At 37.6% G+C, this 21,289-nt stretch overlaps 1 protein-coding gene across 3 annotated transcripts in view; it reads left to right on the top strand.

Moving 5' to 3' along the window:
* The window catches only part of CCDC192 (coiled-coil domain containing 192), a 257,820-nt gene that overhangs the window by 93,573 nt on the left and 142,958 nt on the right, over positions 1-21,289 (top strand). For all 3 annotated transcript variants that reach the window (XM_058440533.1, XM_032156534.2, XM_058440532.1), the window contains 2 exons: positions 11,194-11,325; positions 11,873-11,929. In XM_058440533.1, the coding sequence (XP_058296516.1) occupies positions 11,194-11,325; positions 11,873-11,929 (189 nt within the window). The remainder of the gene's footprint in view (positions 1-11,193; positions 11,326-11,872; positions 11,930-21,289) is intronic.

The raw sequence follows: 21,289 nt of genomic DNA, 5'->3' as shown, positions 1-21,289 counted from the left end.
GGCCTAGGCCTTGGCAAAACCCCCATCCCACCAAGGTCTGGCTGCATCCCTCAGCCACTGGGCTGCCCTGCCTGGAGTTGCATGTGACATGGCACCTACCTCCTCCTCCCATGCCAGCCCAGCTCTCCTTCTCCTGCTGCCGCCACCTCATCCCATAAGTTTTTGTATGCTATGTTTTGTCTTCATTTGTTTCTAAATATTTTTTAATTTGTCTTGTGATTTTTTCTTTGACCCATTGGTTGTTTAAGAGTGTGTTATTTCTGTGTACATGAAAATTTTTCAATTTTCCTTCTGTTATTGATTTTTAGCTTTATTCTCTATTGTTGTGAGAGAAGGTACTTTAAATGATTTTATTCCTTCTAAATTTATTGAGAATTATTTTTATAAACCAAATTATAGCCTATCCTGGAGAATGTTTCATGTGCACTTGAAAAAAATATATATTTTTCTGTTGTTTTGTGGATTGTCCTGTCATACTATGTCTGTTATGTCTAGTTGGTTTATAGTGTAATTCAAGTCTGTTTTCTTCTTGTTATTCTGTGTAGATATTATATCCATTATGAAACTGGAATACTGCACTTTAAGAGGTCAAGGCAGGCAGATCACTTGAGGTGAGGAGTTTGAGACCAACCTGGCCAACATGGCAAAACCTCGTCTCTTCTAAAAATACAAAAATTTGCTGGGCATCATATTGCATGCCTGTAATCCCAGCTACTTGGAAGACTGAGGCAGGAGAACCTCTTGAACCTGGGAGGCAGAGGTTACAGTGAGCCAAGATCACACCACTGCACTCCAGCCGGGGCAACAGAGTGAGACTCCACCTCAGAAAAAAAAAAAAAAAAAAAAAAAAAAGTGGAATATTGAAGTCTCCAACTATACTCACAAAAGTGTCTACTTCTTCTGTAAATTCTATCAATAGTTGCTTCATGTATTTTGGGACTCCGTTTTTGGTGCATTTATGTGTATAATTTTATATCTCCTTTACAAATTGCCAATTTTATCAATATGCAATGTATTTCTTTCACTTTTATAAAAATTTTTGACAACATCTATGTGACTGTGACTATGAATATAGGCACATTAGCTGTCTTTGGGCTACAATTTACATGCAACATCTTTTTTCATTCTTTTACTTCCAACCTATCTGTTTCTTTGAGTCTAAAGTGAGTTTCTTATAATCAGCATATAATTGGATCACACTTTAAAATTTATTCTGCTAGTTTCTGTCTTTAATTGGCAGTCAAAGCTACTTACATTAAAATATTACTAATAATAAAGAATATACTTCTGTCACATTGCTTTTCATTTTCTATATATTTTGTCCTTTTTATTCCTCAATTCCTCCAATTCTATCTTCTTTTGTGTTTGATTGATATTTTCTAGTGTTTCATTTTGATTCTGTATCTTTTGCAGTTATTTGCTTCTAGAATGTGTATGTTAGTATGCTTAATAGTGTCCTGTAGGCCTCTTAGGTTCTGTTTATTTCTCTTCATTGTTTTTTCTTTCTGCTATTCAGACTGGGTAATTCCAATTGCTGAATTGCTATGGACTGAATATTTACACCTCCTCCAATTCATATGTTGAATTCCTGATTTTTAATGTGATGGTATTTGGAGGGGTTACATTTAGGAAATAATTAAGGTCATGAGGTTGGAGTCCTCATGATGGAATTATTGCCCTTATAAGAAGAGAAGGAGATAAGAGCTCTAATTTTCTCCGTCATGTGAGGATACAGCAAAAAAAAGGGGCTGTCTGTAAAACAGAAAGAGGGCCTTCACAAGACACTGAATTTTTTGTCACTTTGGTCTTGGACTTCTGAGACTCCAGAATTGTAAGAAATATTTTTTCTTTAAGTCACCAAGCCTATGATATTTGTTATAGAAGTCTGAACTGACTAAAATAAATTGGTAACAAGAAGTGGGATGCTACTGTAACATATACCTTAAAATGAGTTTTGAGCTTCATGCTTTAAAAAGTAGATATTTCCATGAAGGGGCTGCTGAAGACAATCTGGTGAGGCCTGACCAAAATAGGAGAACTACAGAGAAATCCTCCCTCTTCTTCGAGAAGACATAAATAATCATGAGCAGAATGTTGGTGGAAATATGAACAGTAAAGGCCATTTTGATGAGATTTTAGATGGAAAAGAGGAACATGTCATTGGAATCCAGAGGAAAGCAATCCTTGTTGTAATGTGGCAAAGAACCTGGCTAAATTATCTTTGCGTTCTAGTGTTTTGCAGAAGATAGAACTTGTGAGTGATAAAATTGGATATTTAGCTGAAGATGTTTCTAAGCAAAGTGTTGAGAATACCAAGGGTGTGGCCAGGCAATTGTTTGTTAAGGAGATTGGTATGGGTGTGAAACATGGACCTAATCAATACCCCACCAAGAACCCTGCCAGTCTGAACTGAAGGAGATGAAGGTTGGGGGGAATGAAGAAAGTTTCTCAGACTTCTTAGAGGCTACAGGACAGGATGATAAAGCTATTCAGTAGTCTTGTGCTGCTCTAGAAGATGGGGGAAATAGCCCTAAATACAGTTCAGAGATTATCGGGGACATCATCTCAGCTTCAACAGGCCAAATAATCTCCAACTAAAGCCATGATGGTGAGGTCACCTGGAGCCATGGGAGCACAACCCGACCTGGAAGAAATTTGAAACCAAGATCCTCATGTGGTAGAGCCCTTGGGGTTTAGTTTCTCTCTGACAGAACCCTGGGGGAGAGATCACCATTCTGCAGAGCCTTTGGGCATAACCTCCATGCAGTAGGGCTGGGTGGGCAAAAGCCCTGCTCAACCTAGCCACAGCATGGGTGGATCTCTGCCAAGTTGTGGAGGTGACATTTTCACTCCAGTGGTCCTGGATTGCAGAGTATCAAACCAAAAAGGATTATTCTAGATGATTCTTGAGCATTAAAGTCTAGTGGAATTTGCTGTGATAGGTTTTGGATGTATGTGGGACTCATTACCCCTTCCTTCTTTCATTTTTCTCCCTTTTGGAATGTGAATATCTATCTTATGCCTGTACCATCTTGTATTTTGGGGCTTGAGGGCCATTTTGGGATATGTTTTGTACTGATATATCATAGTTGTACATATTTTCGGTACATAGAATATTTTGATATATGTATACAGTATGTAATGATCAAATCAGGGTAATTGGGACATCCAACACTCAAACATTATTTTTTTTTTGTATTGGAACATTAATATTTTTCTTCTAGTTATATTGATACACAATAAATTATTGTTAACCATAATTTTCTTACTGTACTAATGAGTACTAGAACTTATTTCTCCTATCTAACTATTTTTGTACTGTTAACCAACTCCTCATTATCCTCTCCTCCTCCTTTTTCTTCCCAGCCTCTGGCAACTACCATTCTACTCTGCTTCCATAAAATCCACTTTTTTAGCTCCCAGATAGAAGTGAAAATGTATAATATTTGCCTTTCTGTGCCTGACTTATTTCACTTAACATACTGACCGCTAGTTCCATTCATGTTGCTGCAAATGATAGGCTTTCATGCTTTTTTATGGCCGAATAATATTCTCTTGGGTATATATGCCACATTTTCTTTATCCATTCAACCATTAATGGACAGTTAGGTTGATTCTGTATTTGGCTATTGCGAATAGTACTGTAATAAACATGGAAGTGTATATATCTCTTTGATATACTATGTCCTTCCTTTTGGATATATACCCAACAGTAGGATTGCTGAATCATATGGTAGTTTTAGTTTTAGTTTTTGGAGGAACCTATATACTATCTTCCATTTTGACTATATTACTTTGCATCCCACCAACAGTGTATGGGTATCCTTCTTTCTCTGCATACTCAACAGCATTTGTCCTCTTTTGTTCTTTTGATAATAGCTATTCTAACTGCGGTGAGTTGATATCTCATTGTGGTTTTGATTTGCATTTTTCTGATGATTAGTGATGTGGAGCACTTTTTCATGTACCTATTGGCCATTTGTATGTCTTCTTTTGAAAAATTTCTATTTAAATATTTTACCAATTTTCAAATTGGATTATTATTATTATTATTGCTATTGAGTTGTTTGAGTACCTTATATATTCTGGATATTAATCCCTTGTCAGATGGATAGTTTGCAAATATTTTCTCCCATTCTGTGTGTGGTCTCTTCACTTTTTTAAGTATTTCTTTCGCTGGGCAGAAGCTTTTTAGCTTCATGCAATCCCATTTGTCTATTTTCGCTGTGGTTACCTGTGCTTTTACCTGTGGTTTTTGTGCTTTTACCTGAAGCATTTCGCCAATGTTCTCTTCTAGTATTTTCATAGTTTGGGGTTGTACATTTAAGTATTTAACCCATTCTTTTTATTTTTGTATATGGTGGAAGAAGGGATTCTATTTTCATCCTTCTGCATATGGATATCCTGATTTCCTCATACTGTTTATTAAAGAGACTGTCCTTTATCCTTTGTATGCTCTTGGCATTTTTATTAAAAATGAGCTGACTATAAGTGTGTGGATTTTTTTTTTTTTGGTTCTTTATTTTGTTCCATTGGTCTGTGTATCTGTTTTATTTTTGTTGGTAGTGGTTTTTTGTTGTTATGGTGGGTTTTTTTTGTTTGTTTGTTTTTTGGGGTTTTTAATGCCAGTATTGTGCCGTTTTGGTTACTATAACTCTGCAGTGCAATTTGAAACTAGGTAGTATGATGCCTTCAGCTTTGTTCTTTTTGCTCAGAATTGCTTTAGTTGTTCAGGGATTTTATGGTTCTGTATGAACTTTAAGGTTTTTTTTTTTATTTCTGTGAAGAATGTTACTGGTATTTTGATAGGGATTGCTTTGAATCTGTGGATCACTTTGGGTAGTAAAGACATTTTGACAATATTAATTATTCCAATCCATGAATGTGGGCTATCTTTCTATTTTCTTATATCCTCATCAATTTGTTTTCATCAGGGTTTTATAATGTTTCTTATAGAGATCTCTTATTTCTTTCATTAAACATCTCTATGTTTTGCTTCCAACTATTGTATATGAGATTGCTTTCTCAATTTGTCATTCAGATTGATAGCATTTAGCATATAGAAACACTACTGATTTTTGTGTGTTGATTTTGTATCTGCAACTTTACTGAATTTGTTTATCTGTTCTAGGAGTTTTTTTGTTTGTTTGTTTTTTTTTTGAGACAGAGTGTCACTCTGTTGCCCAGGCTGGCATGCAATGGCACAATCTTGCCTCACTGCAACCTCCACCTCCCGGGTTCAAGCAATTCTCCTGCCTCAGTCTCCTGAGTGGCTGGGACTACAGGTGTGTGCCACCATGCCCAGCTAATTTTTGTATTTTTACTAGAGATGAGGTTTCACCATGTTGGCCAGAATAGTCTCAATCTCTTGACCTCATGATCCATCCACCTCGGCCTCCCAAAGTGCTGGGATTACAGTCTTGAGCCACTAGGCCCAGCCTCTAGGAGTTTTTGATGGAGTCTTTAGGTTTTTCTAAATATAACTTTATGTCTTTGGGAAAGAAGAATAATTTGACATATTCCCTCCAATTTCAGTGCCTTTTATTTCTTTTTATTGCCTAATGAATCTGGCTAGGACTTCCAGTACTATGTTGAATAAAAGTGGTGTAAGTGAGCATTCTTGTCTTGATCCAGATCTTAGCAGAAAGGCTTTCAGTTTGTCCTTCCCAGTATGATATTAGTTGTGAGCTTGTCATGTATGACCTTTATCATGTTGAGGCATGTTTCTTCTATATTCAATTTATGCAGGCTTTTTTAAAATCATAAGAGGACGTTGAATTTTACTGAATGCTTTTTGAAGCATTATTGAAAGGATCTTATGATTTTTCTCCTTGATTCTGTTGATGTGACATATTGATTTGCATATCTCAAACCATCCTTGCATCCCTGGGATGAGTCCCACTTGATTATGATGAATGGTCTTTTAAATTTGATGTTAAATTTAGTTTGCTAGTATTTTCTTGAGGATTTTTGCATCTGTGCTTATCAGGAATATTGGCCTGTAGTTTTCTTTTTGTGTGTGTGTTTCTGTCTGGTTTGGTATCAGGTTAATGCTGACCTCATAGAATAAGTTTGGAAGTATTCTTTCCTTTTTAATGTTTTTGAAGAGTTTGTGTAGCATTGGTATTCTTCTTTAAATGTTTGGTAGAATTCATCAGTGAGTCCAAAGGGCTTTTCTTTGATTGGAGACTTTTTAATACTGCTTTGATTTCATTACTCATTATTGGTCTGTTCAAATTTTCTATTTCTTTATTGTTTAATCTCGGTGGGTTTTTATGTCCAAGAATTTATCAGTTTCTTCTGGGTTTTCCAATTTTTTTGATGAATAGTTGTTCTTGATAGTCGCTAATGATCCTTTGTATTTCTGTGGTATCAGTTGTAAAGCCTCCTTTTTTATTTCCAGTTGTATTTATTTGAGTTTTCTCTCTTTTTTTCTTTAGTCTAGCAAAGGTTTGTCAGATTTGCTTATTTTTTTCAAAAGAAAAATGCTTCATTTTATATTTTGTACATTTTTAGTCTTAATTTCATTGATTTTTGCTCAGATCTTTATTATTTCATTTCTTCTACTAATATTGAGTTTGGTTTGTTCTTGCTTTTCTAGTTCCTTGAGGTACATCATTAGGCTGTTTATTTGGAGTCTTTCTTTTTGTGTGTATGTTAGATGTTTATTGTTATAACTCTCTTTTGTTGTATCCATTAGGTTCTGGTTTGTTGTGTTTCCATTTTCATTTGTCTATCCTGGAGAATGTTCCATGTGCTGATGAGAAAATATATATTGCGCATCAGTTGGATGAAATATTTTATAAATGTCTGTTAGGTCCATTTCGTCTAGAGCATAGTTAACTCCAATTTTTCTTTCTTGATTTTCTGCCTGAATAATCTCTTCATTGCCAAAAGTGGAATTTTGCAGTTCCCTCCTATTATCATGTTGCAATCTATTTCTTCCTTTAGAGTTATTAATATTTGCTTGTATATTTGGATGCTCTAGTGTTGGGTACATATACATTTCCTATTGTTATTTCCTCTTACTTAATTGACACCTTGATTATTATATAATGACCTTCTTTGTCATTTTTTACAATTTTGACTTAAAGTCTACTTTAACTTACATAAGTATAGCCATTCCTGCTCTTTTTTGGTTTCCATTTTCATGCTCACTATCTGGGTGATGGAACCATTCATACCCCAAACCTCAGCATCATGCAATATACCCATGTAACCATTATGTACATATACTTTCTGAATCTAAAAAAAAGTTGAAATTATTTTTAAAATCCTATCATAGGCACCAAGGTTATAGAGTCAGTGAGGTGTGGAATTAAGACTAAAGCATAGATATCCTGATTCTAAGTCAACATTTCTTAGCAATAAGCTGAACCTGAGCTAAATATATCTGAGTCAAAGAGATATTCAGTAAGAAACTTGTTACAAAAGGAGAGGAAATAAGGAGTTAGTGTCTATATAAAAGGAAGCAAGATGGTGGGTTAGAGAGAATTCTAAGGTATTAGAAAAAAGTTTCCCTTAAGTATATAAGTTAAGATCCTGAGAAATATTGCTGAAATCCACATGATAAGGAAAAAAACATCACAGGCCTCATTGTGACAGGCAGCCTGAGTTAGGATTTGGATATGATATAAAACCAGGAATGGAGGCAGACAAATGAGGGCCCAAATCTAACCTCTTCTTATTAGCTTTGGAATCTTACACAAGTTAATTTACCACTAAAGCATTTAGTTTCTCAATCTTTACAATGATGATAACAAAAAATATAAAGAAAATTGCTGATAGGGTTTTGAGCAATGACGTAAGGTAACATTTATATACGTAGCACCCGGCAGAATGCCTAGTATACTATATCTACCAAATATATGTTAGTTTCTGCTGTTTTTCATAAACTTTTCTTACTCGTGGTCAAGAGCATGGAATCTTGGAACCAAACAGCATATCCGTAGAATACTTTTGGCAACAGGTAATAGAAAACTCAACTCCTTAAACAATAAAGGAATTTATTGGCTCACTAAGTGCAACTTGCAAGGTAGGGTGTGCTTCAAGATTGGTTAATAAAGCACTTTAATAATGTCATCAAGAACTTAAGTTTTTTCTGTTGTTTACTCTTCCTTTCTGAGTATGCCTGGTTTCCTGTTGTCTGTGGGATGGCTGTAGTAGCATTCGCGTCTGGTTGGTGACAGAGGGTGCTTCTCCAAATCACTCTCCAATTCTGTGCAGTGTGAGTAACCCAAATTAGGTCACATTTCCTTATAAAATAACTGTTGCTACAGTAAAGCCAGGCTCCGATTAGTTTATGCTTTGATTCCTGAACCAACCAACAGCAAAGAGGATAGAATTTTCGTGATGACCAGGGCCTACTTTGGAGATGGGGTCAAATTTGGGTGTAGGGAGTCAAACCTGATGTCCACTACTGAAAACTTGAACTCCAGAACTTACTTGTTATATCCTTTGATAAGTAATATAATTTTGTTGAAACTCAACTTCTTTATCTGCAAAATGGGGCTATAATAGAATGAGCCTTCAGGATGTTTTGAAGATAAATTGAGATACTAAAATAAATTTGAAAACAAAAGGCTCTGCAGACTGTCTGACATGTAGTAAGTGCCCAAGAAATGTTAACTATTATTAATATTATTTATTCACCTATATAATTTTGCATTATATAATAGCTATTTTTAAACAATCTGACTTTCTGGCTAAAGTGTGAGTTTTTTGAGGATGTGAACAATATTGTTTTCATTTTTTAATCTACAGATTCTTACATATAATAAATATCCAACTTATTTCTTTAACAAATGAGTGAATAAATGATGTCTTTTGAGTGAATGAATAAAGGCTTTCAAACAACAGAAGGTAGATTTAAAAGAAAGATAATAAAATGGTAACGATGGATCACATAACAAACAGGATATGGGAATAAAATGGGCCCAACTGAGAGAGATTTGAGAAAAAAATAATTCCAGACATAGAGAGGAGTTTTCTCTGAACATAAGAGTGGTTATAGGAAATGAACAAATCAAATATAGTTTGAATTCAGGGTATGCAGCTCATAAAGATTACGATGTCTTCAGATATTTTTTCTTTTACAATTTGATAAATAGGCTGGACACAGTGGCTTACACCTGTAACCCCAGCACTTTGGGAGGCCGAGGCGGGCGGATCACTTGAGCTCAGGAGGTCAAGACCAGCCTGGGCAACATGGTGAAAACCCATCTCAAAAATACAAAGAATTAGCCAGGCATGGTGATGGGAGCCTGTAGTCCCACCTACTCAAGAGATTGAGGTGGGAGGACCCCTTGAGCCCCAGAGGCGAAGGTTGCAGTGAGCAGCGATTGCGCCATTGCATTCCAACTTGGGTGACAAGGTGAGACTCTATCTCAAAAAAAAAAAAAAAAATTTAATAAATATTTAGGTAAAACCCAGAAGAACACCTACAGTGATCTAAAAGAGGTAGAAGAATAATTATAATAAGAGCTGCTAGATGCTTGATATGTTCCAGGCATTGTTCTAAGTGTCTCTGTTGTTTAAACTCATGTAATCCTCAAAACCAACTGTTGAGATAAGTAGTATTCTTTTCATCCCTATCGCTATTTACAGATTAAAAAACTCAAGCCCAGGTAGGTTGAGTAACTTGCTGAGATCACACAGATAGTAAACAGCAAAATTGAGATTCTTTTTTTTTTAAGACAGAGTCTCACTCTGTTCCCCAGGCTGGAGTGCAATGGCGTGATTTTGGCTCACTGCAACCTCCGCCTCCTGGGTTCAAGTGATTCTCCTGCCTCAGCCTCCCTAGTAGCTGGGACCACAGGCACCTTCCACCATGCCTGGTTAATTTTTGTACAAAATTGAGATTTTTTTAACCCAAAGGATAAAGACACAAGACTCCTTGGCTTTAACCATTACACTATACCGTGTCTCTAATAAAATAGAAAGGTAGGCAGAGAAGCCAGACTGCAATCCCAAACCACCATGCACTCAGGAGTTAAACACATGTTGGTGATCATGAGGAGCACCACAGGTCTCCAAGGCCACCAGCAGCCAAAAGGCACGGCCAGCAGTTCGTAACATGTGTGTTCCCTCTTATCCTTAGTTTGCACTTTGTTAATCTGCAGCACGTAACACAATGGCTGTGGAGGAGGCAACTGAACAAACATTTGTCCAGTGAATGAGTGTGTAGCTGAATGGTTCGGTGCCGGTATGTATGATGTGCTCACAGTATATATGATACGCCAGTATATATGATGGGCCAGTATAGATAATGTGCTTATTTCCTTGGCAGACTGACCTCTTCATGCTTCCACATTTGGTAGATTGTCTTTAAAAATTTAAGGACAATTAAGTTTTCTCAAGATGAGACAACTTGCCTTGCAATAACATTCAGAGTAATGCAAAAGAAATGTAGAGATAATCCATGCTTCAGAGAATACCCTGGGAGTTGCAGTGAATACAGAATTGTGTGTCCCTTTCCAGGGAGTCTTTCAGGATTGTTGCTGAGCTATAGAGAAAATCACAACAGCTGTCAGAATGAAAGGATAAGCTAGTACAGGCACTCTCCAAGGGAATTAGAGACTAAGGACTATCAAACTACCACTTTCCACAAGAGGAATCTACAAACAGTCAAACAAAAACAAAGTCATTGCTAGGAATTTTTTGGTTGTGGCTTGGCATAGATCTGCCTTTGATCAGACTTTAACTTGAAATTCCTGAATATACCCCAGTTCCATGCACCCTGCTGCTTCTATGGCAAACATTCAAGGGAGTCAGAACTCCCACTCTTTCTAGATAGCTGTAGCCCCCCAAGAGTTAAGTTTCAAAGACCATTTATAAGCCAGAATACAAGTTTCAGATTCAGCTGTACAAATAAAGTGCAATCTTGAAACACAGTGTAGATGAGTGTTGAGATCTTTGCATTCAAAATTTCTCTATTTCTAGTATTTCTATATTCTCCATTGTAACTATGTGATTTCATCTCTTGCTTAGAAACATCTTAGTTATAAACAATAAATAAAATCAATTTTTCCTTCTTTCTGTATGCTAATTTATTATCTATGAGGAATGCTCCGGAAGCTATTTTCATATTTAGTAGATACTGGTGGAAGATAAATTATTTGTAAGTTGAATTTTTAAAAGGAGCTTTTAAAATATCACTGTACTTACATACTCTTATAAAGAAAATATCTTTAGCTTTCAGTCTCTGAAGGAACAAAATCAAAACTGCTTGAACAAGTATCCCAGCTGGAGGAAAAACTGGAGGCTGTGGATCACAAGGAAGCCAGTGGGGAACCATATGAAAAAATGGTTCTTGAGAAAGACCAGGTATGTTGTACAACAAAGTCACCTTTATTTTAAAAGTTACCGAATTTTATATGAACTGACAATCCTGGAAAGCCATTTCAGTCTGGATTAAAAGTCCGTATTTTTAAGTTCACAATGGCAATGGTAAATAACAATATTTGTATTTGCTAAAAGTAATTTTATTCCCTGGCAAATATTGAGATAAAATTTATTTTGCTAGTAGTAGCTTTAAAGTTTGTTTGATATGTATCCTTTTGAATAATATTAGCTGAATATTCTATTTATTTTATAAATGGTACTGACTGTACAAATGTCCCTTAGTTGTCAATGTTGGAGTATTTCTTTCTGTGGAGTAAAACAAGAGGATCATAACATTTGGCATATGTTTTTTAATCAATTACTTTATAAGAAATGATTAATCTCTGAATATCTGAGCATTAAAATGTATATCATTATATAAATTTACCTCTTGTTCAATTCAAAGGGTTTGTATCTGCTTTTGGAATATATGGATATGCTTTCATGTGAAGGGGCACATACTTAGTTTCTAAACTTTTCTCCTTTTTAGTGCATCCGGAAATTGCAAGCAGAAGTAAAAGCTTCCCAGGAGCAACTTATAGCCCAGGTAAGTGTTTTCCTCCTTTTTTCATCCCTTTATTTATGTCATTGTTAGCTTGAAAATGAACAGAACATGGAAAGAAGTTATAACTGAGTTTTGTCGGGAGCAAACCAAATCATAAGGTTAAAAATGAGTATTTTTACTGCATCTACATAGTTTCTTTTCATACATAAAATTCTGATTTTTGTGGATGACAAAAATTCCAAGCTGAGCTCTTATATATAATCAGATGGTCTAATCAGGTGCTATCACGAGGAGAGAACTAGAAACTTAGGACAGAAAGATGAAGAAGCCAGCCTAGTTGGGTGAATAGGTGGAAGTGGAGAGATGTGGTAATTATTGACCCATCAGATAAAGGTCTAGAGCAGTGCTCCTTAAACTTTACTGTATGTAAGAATCACCTGATACCTTCTTAAAACAAATTACTCAGATTCTGTTTCCTGCATGCCTAGGGTGGGGCCTGGGAATTTGCACTTTCGGGTGATTCTAGATTCAGACAATGCTGATGCTGCCAGTCTTCAGGACACACGTTAAGTAACATTATTTTTTATACATACATATATATTACATATATTTAATATATATTATAATATGTATTATATATATATATATATATAAATATATATATTCACTCTGCCCCAGTCTTAGGATTTTAGGCAAGTGACCATATAAACCAATCAGACTACATAGTTGCCCATTTTCTCCTGCAAGTACTCACCTGAGAGAGACCCCATGAATTTCTATGGCAAATTTCATTTACACACTAGCCTAAGTTTGCTCTGAGAACAACACATGAGCATCTCCTGCCACAATACCCTGTGTGTCCATGACCATAAATCTGTCACCCTGCCACTATTCCTTCCCAAGGATCTGAACAACCCAAATGCCTTAGACATCTCCTCAAAGACTCGATTGCCATCCTTTTGGTCATCTTTTTCATCCACATCTTGGCTGCTGTGGAATGGCTTCTTGATTAAAGATACTGACCAGTCATGTTAATAGCCAATCTTAACTACACCAGGCCCCTCAGACAGACCTGAGACCTATGACGTTGCCCTCCAAAAGACTGCAAGATAATACATTCTAGTGGCCATTCCTTTGGGGTTTGGAATGAACTGATGGGTAAAATATTGGTAATTGTCCCCTTTTTTGTGCTAGAGAAGAGAAAAGCTAATCTGCTGTGGCAGTGAGCAGAGGTTTTAACTCTAAATTTAGAATCGTTTGTGGGCTTGTATGCTCAGTTGTCCAATATTGAAAATGACTAAGGCTTGCATTTATAGCACTGTGACATATTTAGACAGAAATACGTCTCATTAGCCAGTATTTTGTTGCAGATGCCTTTCCCCTGGTCTCCCCCTGAGGGTGCCAGATAATAACTATTGTCAGAGGATGTCCCATCATGACAATTTGACATCCACAGTCATTCACATGTTAAGGGCTTTTAGCTCAGGATTTTATATGGAGGGCAAATGTATTCACTAAGGCTCAGATATTAGCTTCCAGCAGCTCTTTGTGAAAAACAGATGAAAAAACCATAGTTCCTGGTGCCTTAGGGAAATTCCTATGTTGTCTTCTTTCATTGCCTAGTTACTATGGATGCTATTACTATACCATGCTGTTACTGCTTGAGACTTGTCTGAACTAGAATTGCTTCCTTGTATTAGGGTATTGATACCAATGACTGAGATTTCTCATATGTAATTGTCCAACATTCAGGTTTCAATACAGCATTGTATTCATGAAAGTTTTGCTTCAATATGTCAAGAAAAGCTTAAATGCAAACAGTATTAACAATAGTATTTATTGAAAGTGGATTATGTATTTTCTATGTGGAAGATATTTCACATATCTATTTTAAATCTCAACACAACCCAACAAAGTAGTCATTAATTTTCAGAAAGAAAATGGAATCTTAAAAAGATTAGATCACTCGTCACACTCTGAAACCCATGATTTTGCTACTACAACTTGCTGTCTCTCCAAATTATATTCTCTATGTGCCATTTGAGGCATCAAATGGTGTTTATAATGGTTCCATCTCCAACCTCCTTTTCTCTTTCTGTTCACTTTTGGTGATTCAGCAGTTCATAATGCTTCAACTCTCACTCCCATGCAAACAAACTCCCTTCTCCCACAGCAAGTTCCTTCTGTCTTAAGTCTCCCCTGATTAGAGGTCTGTAGTGTTTTAATGAGCATTTCTTAGAACATTGTCCCTGAAAAAAAATTCCATAGGATGCTAAGAGGTATTCTGAAAAAAAATAAACAACAAAAAGTAGGAAGACTGTTGGAAACAAAGTTAAATGGGTTTATTTCCTGCAAGAGTTATCCATGTACAAACAATCTCCAAGAACAGGCTGTAGTTTGTCATTTTTCCAAAAGAGTTTGATTATGAATGGTGATTTGTCACACACAGGTTTAGGGATGGCTGGTACATGGCATCAAACTGAAGTACTCTGGTTCTTAAATATGACCTGAATATCTTGCTGACACCTCAGGCTAAGAATATACAAAGCCAAGTTTATCATCTTCCATTATTATCTCTTAAATATATTTCTCTATTTGTATCCCCCTGCCATGATGGATAATATCACACTACTGTTATTTATTCTGGATTCAAACTACAAAGCAGTTTTAAAATCCTCCCTCTCTCTGCCTCTGTCCTACTTTGGTTAGTTGTCAGGCCTTGAGTATGTTTCTACAAGTTATCTCACTTCCATGTCTTCTATTCCATTATACTTCCACTTCTCTAGCTCTTTTTAATCGTCTTATATTTTAATTATTGTAACTGGCCCCAAATTGTTAACATACGTGAGTGAATTCAGAGCCTCCCACAACCCCACTCCCCGTTACAAAGTAGCCCACTTGCTCTGACACCATCAAGCCCTATTGGCAGAGAAGAGAGAGGATAAAAATCTGTGTGTAAAGATTTGGAGTGGGTGCAGAAAACCAAACACAGCAAAAATATAACACTCACAGGGTGAGTGTGATCTGCTGGAGTGGCAGAGAAGAGAAAGGGGATTTAAAAACCAGGGTGGTAGGAATGGAACACTGAAGGTGGGGTGAGGGTTCTTCTGGAATAAGAGATGAGAGTTCTGAGGATGCTGAAGATTAGGAAATAACCTGAAGTATTAATAAGAGTTGCCTGGCAAAATACATACTTGAACCCCTTAAGTGAGAGTCCCATGGAAAGTTTGGAATTTCTGTTTGGAGTGTGCCTCCTTAATTAACACCTGTGGGACTTGACCTCTATAATAGTCTCCTGGTTTCCGTGCCTCCATCGTGAGTGAAGTTTCCAAAGCATAATCCCTGCTCCTCATCTTCTCTTCTCCCTCACTCCCCTCTCTCTGCCTCACACTGAGCCTACTACTAGAATGGAGCTGCTGTCTTTCTTTACGCATCCAGTATTATTTGATGTTCTGTGATTTTGCTCACAGTATTCTCTTAAACTGGAATATCCTTCTCTCTTCTCTTCATTCAAATAACTCTTTTCTGTCCTTGCAAGACTCAATTTAGGTACCAACTTCTCCCTTAGTCCCTAGATTACTTTCTGTGGGTCCCCACAGCCTCCTTTAGATACATCTATTTGAGCTGTTAAAGTAAACATTGTAGACAAATTAAATTTAACAGAGTTCATTTGAGCAAAGAATGATTCCTAAATTGGGTAGAAATCAGAAGCAGAAGAGGTTGAGAGAGCTCCATCCAGCAGCATGACTGACAAGCTTTTATAGGCGAAACACAGAAGCAAAGTAAAGACATTATCTGTTGGCTACCTAAGTTAGGTGTTTGCCTAATTTGGGTGTGGTTGGATCAGTTGGGTGCTTGTGATTGGCTGAAGCGCAGCTGTTTGTGATTGGCTGAAACTCAACTATCTGTTACAAAAAATATACTCCTAAGTTAGGTTTCAGTTTGTTAAGTAGGAACTCAAAATAGGGAGAGAACCTCAAGCCAATGCCCTCCTGCTTATTTAACAGAGCTCAATATACTACACTTTGTTGACATTATCTGTTTATACATCCGTCACCCACTAGACTCTAGGGACATTGAAGGCAGCACTAAGAATGTGTCTCTGAATGCACTACACCCAGTACAGGGCTGGGTGCATTGCAGCTACTCTATACATTTTGCTGAATTGCATTGAATTTTACTCTGATCATGTCATTTCCTTAGTTCCAAAGCCTTGAGTGAGACAATGCTTGTCCATTATCCCAGAATAAAGTCTAACCTCTTGACCATGGCATTTATCATGCTGACAATGGAGACCTGACCCCCTTTCCTGCCTCATCTCCATCTCCATCTGCGACCCCCAAGTGCAACCCTGAATCCCTGCCCTAGCAGCTTTGCTTGTAGCTCCTTGCTACCCTGAATACCTGTCCCTGCCATTGAGTTTGCCAGACTTTCCCCATTCTTTATCAAGACTGTTTTTTCCACAAAGTTCTCCCTGACTATCAATCCAGAAGTAATCTCTCCTTCTCTGGTGCATTCACAGCACTTCTCTGCGCCTCTTTTCAGTCATTCGTCACATTATGCCCCACAAAAGAATGATCTGATGCAGCCTCTTTTTCAAGACTGCAGGTTCCTGGAGGAAGTATGTCTGTTTATCTTTATGCCTCCCACAGTGTCTGGCTCAATGTCTTGTACAGATTTTATTGAAATGAATTGTTAAAATGGCTAAATTAAAAATAAAATTATTTTGGCATTTGTAGAAGCGTCCTTTATAATATCAGGGAAAATCACTTTATGTATTCCGTGAAGATGTCAATATTACATCAGGCATTAATTTAACGAGGCTGACACTTGCAAGATATAACCTGTAATTGACAAAAGGTAAGGATCTCTTAGAGTGGAAACAGAAGGAAAAAAATAGCAGAGAAAGAAAACACAGTTGCTAGAAATTACTATTTCACGTGAAATAAAGAGTTTCTAAAGGAAACATGGTCTTAACATGAAAATTAACAACGTAATGTCTTGGCTTGCTTTTATTCAGAGTTCACTGCTCTAGAACTCAATAGTTGAATAATATTATTGTTTAATTAAATTGATAGCTATGAAATGGAGAGGAGATGAAAGCCTTAACATTTCAGAGTTATCATTTGCTAATACTCTGAAGATTAAATTCTCATCCCATTACATTTAGTGTGCCTAGTCACATCTTACACTTCTAAAGAAATTATTAAGGGTTACCCCTCCCAGTGCACACATAGGCACCCAGCCCGAGCCACCACTGGGCTAAGCTGCCCTGGGCATATTTATCACTCCCTCCCATGATTACTTATCCGCTTAAAGACCTACATGGGATAAAACAAATATTTGAAATGAAAGTTTATAATTACTTAAAGATATCTGTTCTTGTTAGGGCAATTTGAGTCAGGACTAGGTATCTTAATAAAAAATTCCTTTTAAAATTAATGCGTTCCAAATTATGGAATCCATATGTTGCCTATGGTTAGTATTGGCAGGTATAAGTGCTCAGCCCCATCTGTTCACTCCTTCATTGATGACCTGAATATCTGCAGTACTCCAGATGTCTGCCTCCCCTCTTTACCTCCATCCCAATGGCCATCCCATCTCTCAGTTTCCAGCCACCCACAAGACCTGACCAGGACCAAAAGCTCTATAATATTCAATGGGTTTATTTCAAAACGGAAATCTGGGTAATTGGGTGGTAGACACTCAAGTGTGATGTTATTCTCTATACTGTCCTGTATGTTTGATACATTTCATAATAAACTAAACAGTTAAAAACATCCAGATGAAGGAATCCTTCAAGTGAATCATACAGCATGCTTGAAAGTGTAGGACAGATGAGTGAATTTTGGAAACCAGAAGATCCTGAATCACAGTCCCAAGGATACACTGAGGCCTAGAAGCTCAGGGTGAGGAACTCAGGGCATGGGAGGCACCCAGGACAGGGGTCTCCCAAAATGCTGGTTTAACTTCCTTTCCTCTTCTAAAGAGGCTATAAACTGCCATTTTACTTTCTAAATTAAGAATCTACAAGAGCAGACTGCTGCCTCCTAAAATTCCAGGCCCTCTGCTAATTGACTTGTTCTTACCATAACAGAGGACACGGCCTGTTTCCTTGGGTTTGGCTCTGTTTTGTTTTGCTGCCTAAGCATCCACTGACACACCTTTGGCAATAATACCCAGATATTCTCTACAATTGCATCTCTCCTATTATGTGCCCTCTTCCAGGGCCTGTCATTCAAAGAACTCTGTCAGCTACTAGCTGAGGAGTAGACATGTGCCAACTGGACTCTTTCTCCAGGGACTCAGCACATGAAATTCAGGGGAGGAACGAGAGAAAAAACAGTTAGAGCTGGTACATTCTACCGGGGATGCCCAGGCATCATAGTGAAGTACCTTATGCTGCTTGAACCAGAACTGTCCTAGATCCTCTCCATTTCTGAATCTTTTTCCTATTGATTTTAGGAGCTACCCCCAAACCCTCCAGTAAATTCTCTTTTTCTTTAAGCTAGCCAGAATCAGAGTCAGTTGTTTATAACTGAGAACCCATCATTCTTCTTTTATCCCAGCGGTTCTCAAAATGTGGCTCCTGGACCAGAAACATTAGCATCACCTAGGACTTTGAAATAGAGATTTTGAGGACTCATCTCATTCTGCTAAAATCAGAAACCCTGGGAAAAGGATGCAGAGTTTTAAAAGTCCTGTAGATAATTGTGATGGTGGTAACATCTGAGATGTACTGCACTGTCCAGTGAAGCCCCTAGCACTTCTAGCATAGACACTTACTTGCTGACCAGGACATTGTCCCTGACCAGCATCTCACAGATGAGGCTGGCTTCACGGGCCTTAGCTCCTTGTGCTGGGATACCTCTCCGGCCTGATTCCTAGTGCAGTGCTGGGGATTGAGACATGGAGACATGCTGCAGCACACAATATGTGTCTGTTCAACTGATGAGTCAAATGAGAACTATCTTCCTGCCCTCTGTCTCCCAACCCCACACTTCTATGTGCTCTAGAAGCATCACTTCATTCCCGAGGCTTGTCATGACTAATTCTACTGTAAAGTGACAGCAGTTAGTCACACCTTAGAGTCACATAACAATATACAGCTTCCTAAATGCTCCTACCGACATCATGTCATTTATATTTCACAATAGTCCTATGAAGTAGATATCACTCCCCCTCCTCGATCAGCAGAAGAAAGTGAGAGTCAAAGACACAAAGATCCTTGCTCATAGCAAATAGCTGGTATGTAGCACAGCAGACTTGCATGTAGATGTTCTGACTGTAAAACTCCTGTTTTTAACGCTGAATTTCACTTCTAAGTCAGGATTTTTGCTGCATATATATGCCAATGTACAGATGCCAGCTGTGGCAATAAACTAATTTTAACGATCTTTTAACTTTATTGTTAAAAGATCATATGGCCGACTCAGACCACATGGCAGAGTTAATCAGTGGTTATAATAGAGGTTCTACCTGTGCCAATGAGGAATGGGGAAATTCCTTTCCTGCGGGCCATTCTCTTAGTGCCACATGTACATTAATCTAAATGGAAAATTCCTCAGTGATTATTTATGAACAGAACCAGGTGGTACTGAATGATTGCATGTGAGATAAATCTAGGAAATATTTTTGTTGCATGTGTTCATTATATTAAAATGAGCCCCTCTCTGTATCCCACTTTCTTTGGTTAGATTATCTGCACTGGATAATTATTTAGCCCCTCATTTTAACCCTTTATGTGGTTACCCCATGGCTCATCTTTCCCATGCTGAATCTGGAAAGGTTGAATATCACAGAAGAATAGCAGAAGCTTTCAAATTCCATCAGTGGGTGTTGCTGCCAAGCTTCTGTGTGCGCTCAGAAGAGGAGGGGGTCTGAGCTCTCTTCACATCAGCAGGTTGCTCCTAACCTAGATAGAATCAGCACTCTCTGAACTATGATCCGCTAACAGATCCTGCCCAGTTAGACGTGGTTAAGAAGCTAATCTCTAACACATTGAGGCAATATTCGAAGTGAAACTTTGGAGCCCCACCAAGATATTATCTCTGGTTTTCCCCCATCAAATAGCCAATGCACAATAAATTGCTCTAGAAGCCACTAATTAGTTGTTGGGTTTACTAGTGAGGACACACTTAGGGGCAAGGACCTAAAGTTTGAGTTGGGTTCATTACATCATACAAGGACCCTGGCTGGCACCCAGGAGGTTTATTTTTCCCTTTCTAATCAGATCTAAGTCCTGTTTCCTCATTTTCTACAGATGATGAGTAAGTTTAAGCTGAACAACCACCTGTACCAATTCCTGCCACCCCCCGCCACCAGCTACCCTTGCACGCGTCTAGTCTTTGCTTAGCTATTTGATTGGACACGGGGTAGACTTTTTTTATAAATATCTATTAGCTAACCATGCATTTCTTCAAACATGTATTTCAGTTTCTTACTTAATAAGCTTAGACTTCTCCCATCAACATTCTATCAAAGGAATATACAGATTTTAGAGTTTCTCATATTCAAATACATTTACAATCCCTACTTACTTGTTGAAAAATCGGATGGGAACAATGTAAGACAGTCTCAGCTTTTCCCCGCTCTGATCCTGAGCCACATTTATCTATATAAACCTCCAGCCATTGAGGCTTACCCAAAACTCACCCTTTACTATTACTGTAAGAATCTAATAGAAATCATATTTTTATTTTTCTTAAAAATTTAAATTACTTTAAGAAGACTGAGAGGCATACCTCTCCATTACAGAGAGCAGAAAGATGAGCTATTTAAGGGAATCATGAGGGGTTTTCAAAGGCCTCTGGTCCTGCTGCCTAATCCCTGCCAGAGAGGAAGACAGCATTGGGGAGTGAGACACTGGGCTAGACCTCAGCTCTGCTACCAGCTGTCAACGTGGCAAAGGTTACTCTACTTCTGTTCCTCCTGTCAGTAGAAAGAAGATGACATTACTTAGCCCCACAGGGTTTTTTGGAGGTTACGTAAACTTGTGAAGTGAGATAATTCAAGTGAAGTGGTTAGCAGAGTGCCCAGAACATAGTAAGTGTTCAATAAATCTATTAACAGGTTATTCTAAATTCGAGGTATCCCTCACAGTAACTGTTCTCCAGTTTATGGGATTACAGTTTATAATTCTATAGAATAAGGCACCTCATTTTAGCTGCCTATTTATTTTATAGACAATACTAGGAAGTTAATTAATTAAAGACAAAATTGCTTCCTGAAGAGAATCCTGTCACGTCCTGTCAGGTCAGTACTTTCTCGGCACATTTCTTTCCATGGCCAATGTCTTCTTAAGCCTTTCCCAGAGCTATCTGCTTGTCATTTAATTGTCTCTTTCTTTCTTTATCCGCCATTAGATTATAAGCTTCTTGGGGGTAGAGCCTGGATCTAGCT

This window comes from Hylobates moloch, unplaced genomic scaffold (genome assembly GCF_009828535.3).
Source record: "Hylobates moloch isolate HMO894 unplaced genomic scaffold, HMol_V3 SCAFFOLD_6, whole genome shotgun sequence".
NCBI lineage: Eukaryota > Metazoa > Chordata > Mammalia > Primates > Hylobatidae > Hylobates > Hylobates moloch.
This window is presented reverse-complemented; position numbering and strand designations above follow the sequence as displayed.